The sequence below is a fragment of the Emiliania huxleyi genome, assembly GCF_000372725.1.
Source record: "Emiliania huxleyi CCMP1516 chromosome Unknown EMIHUscaffold_124, whole genome shotgun sequence".
Classification (NCBI taxonomy): Eukaryota; Haptophyta; order Isochrysidales; family Noelaerhabdaceae; genus Emiliania; species Emiliania huxleyi.
In genome coordinates, this window is record NW_005201349.1 from 1 (window position 1) to 4,268 (window position 4,268).

The 4,268-nt window shown below is 68.1% G+C and overlaps 2 protein-coding genes across 2 annotated transcripts; one reads left to right on the top strand and one right to left on the bottom strand.

Moving 5' to 3' along the window:
• Window positions 1-328: 328 nt before the first annotated feature.
• EMIHUDRAFT_467014 (hypothetical protein) lies at window positions 329-2,392 on the top strand. The gene is made up of 7 exons (XM_005789842.1): window positions 329-364; window positions 444-638; window positions 668-745; window positions 820-867; window positions 1,149-1,353; window positions 1,663-2,009; window positions 2,080-2,392. Exons 2-7 carry the CDS (start codon window positions 633-635, stop codon window positions 2,272-2,274), a joined length of 879 nt encoding a protein of 292 aa, XP_005789899.1. The 5' UTR covers window positions 329-364; window positions 444-632; the 3' UTR covers window positions 2,275-2,392.
• A 469-nt stretch (window positions 2,393-2,861) lies between these two features.
• On the bottom strand, window positions 2,862-3,803 carry EMIHUDRAFT_225309 (hypothetical protein; the record flags this gene model as incomplete). Its single annotated transcript, XM_005789843.1, has 1 exon — window positions 2,862-3,803. The coding sequence occupies one exon, from the start codon at window positions 3,801-3,803 to the stop codon at window positions 2,862-2,864; it is 942 nt and encodes a 313-aa protein (XP_005789900.1).
• Between the last annotated feature and the right edge of the window lie 465 nt (window positions 3,804-4,268).

Consider the following 4,268-nt stretch of genomic DNA (forward strand, 5'->3'; position numbering starts at 1 on the left):
GCTGACGGCGGCGCGGGAGGCGGCGGCGGAGGGGGAGCGGCGGCGGCGGGCAGAGGGCGAGGCGGAGCGGGCGGCGGCGGCGGCGGCGGCGGCGCACGCTGCTCTGCAGGAGCAGGCGTGCGCCCGAGATTACCCGAGACTACCCGAGATTACCCGCGATTGTCCGAGATTGCCCGAGGTTGCCCGAGGTTGCCCGAGGTTGCCCGAGATTGCCCGAGATTGCCCGAGATGACGCTGCTCCTGAGGGGTGCGTGCGGCTGTTGCGGCGTCGGGACTTGTGCTTAGACGCTCGCCCGACCTCGGCCTGTCCTGCCCCTCGCCCCTGCAGGTGCGAGGGCTCGAGGCGACGCTAGCTTCTCAGTCGGCGACCTCTCGCCGCCATGACGCGTGGCGGCGTGTCGCCGACGTGACATCGTGACGCGTCCACGACGCATCCCGCCCAGGCGCTGCTGGAGGAGCAGGCCGCAGTCGACAGCGAGCTGCAGCTGAGGGCGGTGCAGCGCGAGGCGGAGGCGGCGGTGGAGGCGGCCGCGGCGCGCGCCGCCGCCTCCGCGGCCGAGGCGGAGGCGGCGCGAGCGGAGGCGGCGGCGGCGACGGCGGCGGCCGCGCGCGCGGGAAGCTGTCGACAGGACATGTCCGTGACACGTCCGGGACACGCCCCGTGTAGGCGGCGGCCGCGTGCGGGCGGGACGAGGCGGTGGCGCTGAGGGCGCAGCTGGCGGCGGTGGGGGGCGGGCTGGGCGAGGCGTGCTGTCCAGGACATATGTCCCGGACACGTCCGGGACATGTCCCGTGTAGGTGGGGGGCAGGCTGGCCGAGGCGTGCGCCGTCGCCGCCGACGCCAACGCGGCGCGGCACGCGGCTGAGGTCGAGAGTAGCACGAGATTGGCACGAGATTGGCTCGAGCTTAGCCGAGAGTAGCACGAGATTGGCTCGAGCTTAGCCGAGAGTAGCACTAGATTGGCACGAGATTAGCCGAGAGTAGCACGAGAGTAGCACGAGAGGCCGAGAATAGCCGATCTTTACACGAGTTTTTGCAAGCACGACAGAGCACGAGATTGGTCGGAGAGTAGCCGAGGGTAGCCGAGCTAAGTCATGCACATGTCCATGACACGTCCGCGACATGTGCATGCACATGTACCGTGTAGGCGGCGCTGCGCGAGGCGAGGGCCGACGCTGCCGGCGCGGACATCCTTCTAGCGAGCCTCGTCGACGCCGCCACGCACCCGTCTCACGGAAACACTCGTCGGGGCTTGTTCGCAGGCGCGGCGGCTGAGCACGGCGAGGCGGAGACGGCGGCCAAGGCGAGATCGTGCCGACATCTAGCCGAGATCGTGCCGAGATCTAGCCGAGGTGTAGCCGGAGACGGCAGTGCACCCTTTGGCGTTGCTGGCTGAAGGGGGCGCCACGACACGTCCACGACATGACCGCTCGACACGTCCACGACGCGTCCACGGCACGTGCCGATAGGCGGCGGTCGCTCTGCTCGGCGACGAGACGCGGCGGCGGGGCGAGAGTCAGCCGAGATACAGCCGAGATTAGACGAGATGCAGCCGAGACTTGCCGAGACCAGCCGACGAGGCGCGGCGGCGGGGCAAAGACGAGAGGCCGTGCGGGCCTTGGCCAGGACCTGTCCATGACATGTCCGAGCCATGTCCACAGGCGAGGACGACGCGGCGGTGCGGGCGGCGGCGCGCGAGCTCGTGGCGCGGCACCAGGCGGCGGACAAAGATGCAGCCGAGATGCAGCCGAGATATAGCCGAGATGTCACAGAGGCGCTCGTGGCGCGGCACCAGGCGGCGGCCAGGGCGGCCGAGGCGGCGGCGAGCGCCGCGACGGCCGACTTGCGCGGCGCGGAGGCGGCGGCGGCCGCTGCGGTGGCGGAGGCGGAGGCGGAGGCTGGGGCGGCGCGGCGGCGGGCAGAGGGGGAGGTCGGGGAGGCGCTGGCGCTGGTGGCGGCGCGCGAAGCGGAGGCGCGGATCGCGATGGCGCGGGCGTTGGACGCAGAGGCTGCCCTCTCTGCTTGCTCGAGGGCGTGACATGAACGGCGGTCCGTTCACCGGCCGTCGCTGCGATCAGGCGGCGCTGACTTCGGAGGAGGAGGAGTGGCGGCGTTCGCTGGACGAGGCGTGGGCGCGGGCGGGAGCGGCGGAGCGGGAGGCGGAGCTCCTGCGGGAGAGGCTCGCCCGGCGGACGACAGGGCCCGCTGCCCCCGCCGATGCTGCGGGATGGGTGCGGTTTGGCGGGGGGGCGCGGCGCAGCGGAGCAGGGTAGGCTCGCAAACCAACGGTCTTTAGAGCTGCCACCACCTCCACCTCGTGCTGCGGTCGCCCACGACGACTAAGTGGCTGTGCTCGCTGTGATCTGTGAATAAGTCTGTGGCGCGATGAGCAGAAGACTTCGAAGAATTTAACAAAGACAACTCTCTCTCTCTCAGCAGACAGGCGGACGATTCCCGCCGGGAGACCGTTCCAACTTGTTATGCTTATGGCGCCCTGCCGCGGCGTACTCGGTCATCAAAGCCCAAAAGGCGCATTGGTCAGCCGCCACCCACGCACCACCGCCTTGGGAAGCACACGGAACTCGGTGGCGTTGGCCCGGTGGGTGAGGTTCTGGACGAGCGTTTCTGCCGTGGCAAGGGCGATAGCACCGTCAGCAACTGCGATCTGCTGCCTGCGCCGTGTCCCAGTGTCCTGTCCATGTGGAGAGGGGTGTGTGAGTGTAAAGCATGGCCAACGATGGCAACGACGCACCGATCTGCTGCGGCAGTCTGCTGTCCTTCGCTGGACGATCGTACTGGTGGATCAGCGCCGAGGGCGTGACCCGGTCCTCCTCCATGATGAGACCGCCCTATAGCCGAGCTACACCCTTGTTGGGCCCCGCATGCAGGCGAGATGCCCAAACCCCCTTGCATCAAGGCCATCCTCGCCCAGCCGAAGCGAGCCTTCGGTGATCAGCTTGCCAACCGTGTTGACCATCCCGCCGCGGCCACGCTCCTGGATGGTTGTCAAGTCGGCCAGTGACCAGAAGGGCGACGCCTCGCTTCGGTTGATAAGCGGCGCGGTATGCCGCAACCGGAAGAGGAGGTAGTCCATGACACCCTGATCGATACATCCCGACTGGGAGCGCCACTTGAGGGTGTGCATCCGCTCATGGAACGTAGCGTTCATCTGCGCGCCCAGCGTGCTGAGCCCCCACGGCGTGCCGGCGATGGTCCCAGCGCAGATGATCGTCTCATTCTTCATCCTCCGCAGGGCCATGTGCCCAAAGCAGCGCTTGATCCACTGGCCCGTGTGCCCAGACTGGCCATAGGTCTGCGCCTCGCCGAAGAGGACGAGGTCAGAGCCGCGCGGGTAGCGCGCCATCGGGTCCGCTTGGAAGTAGATGTCGCGAAAGTCCGCAATCAGGCAGTGGCAGTGCCCTCCCCGCCGGCATTCGCCCGCAGCAAGCCACGGCCGCTGGATCCAAACGTAGAGGTTCCGCCGCTTCCCCTGGGCCTCCCTTTCATCGCCAAGGAGTGGCTCCATCGGCTTGTGGCGAGCACCATAGCGCGCCCACGCCGCCTGGAGCTCCGCGTCCGTCCTCCACGCGTCCCCGCCCACAAAGATAGTGATCGCTCCTTTGTAACCGGCCAGCCGGAGTGTCCCCATGAAGCGGTGCGACGCCTCCGCCGTGAGTTGGTGGCCGTAGGCAAAGGTTGTGACAAGTGGGGGAGTCCGGGACGCCTCGCAGGAGGCGGCCGCGGCGAACCCCTGTAACGGCGGGAATTTAGTGAGGGGCAGCCACGCGTTGGCATCTGGCATAACCTCGCGAGAGGGATGGCGCAGCCCCGCGCAACTGAGTGCAGGGACAGATGCTGCCGCGTCGGCCGGCACCGAGCAGTGCGGTTGCTGTGCGGCTGCGAGGTGGCTGCAATGCCGATGTGAGAGCGTCCGTCCCCGTCGTGGGCAATTGTTGCGCGACGATGACGTATTTTCTTTTATTGGGCTCCAGCTCGGTATACGCTTGCCGGCCGCCGCTGCCGGGGGGCAACTCCGTGCACTGACGGTCGGCCGCCAGAAAACACGCCTGCGTGGATCGCGTCACACCAATCCTCGCTACCCAACGCGGCCAAAGGATATCCACCTCGAGAACCTCGAGAACCTCGAGAGACACTCATGGCGCTGTGCGCTGGTCTTCACACCGACAACTTAGGCCACGGTCTTTGTGACGTATATGCTGCCGCCATCGCTGCCGCCCGCCGAGTGTCCACCCGGCAGTGCTGCGTC

What these genes read in the sequence shown, in the direction of transcription:
- EMIHUDRAFT_467014 (XM_005789842.1), top strand. An exon ending in TGGGGGGCGGGCTGGGCGAG is followed by an intron (nt 746 to 819) that starts GCGTGCTGTCCA and finishes AGGCTGGCCGAG; the next exon opens with GCGTGCGCCGTCGCCGCCGA. An exon ending in CGGCGCGGCACGCGGCTGAG is followed by an intron (nt 868 to 1,148) that starts GTCGAGAGTAGC and finishes TGTACCGTGTAG; the next exon opens with GCGGCGCTGCGCGAGGCGAG.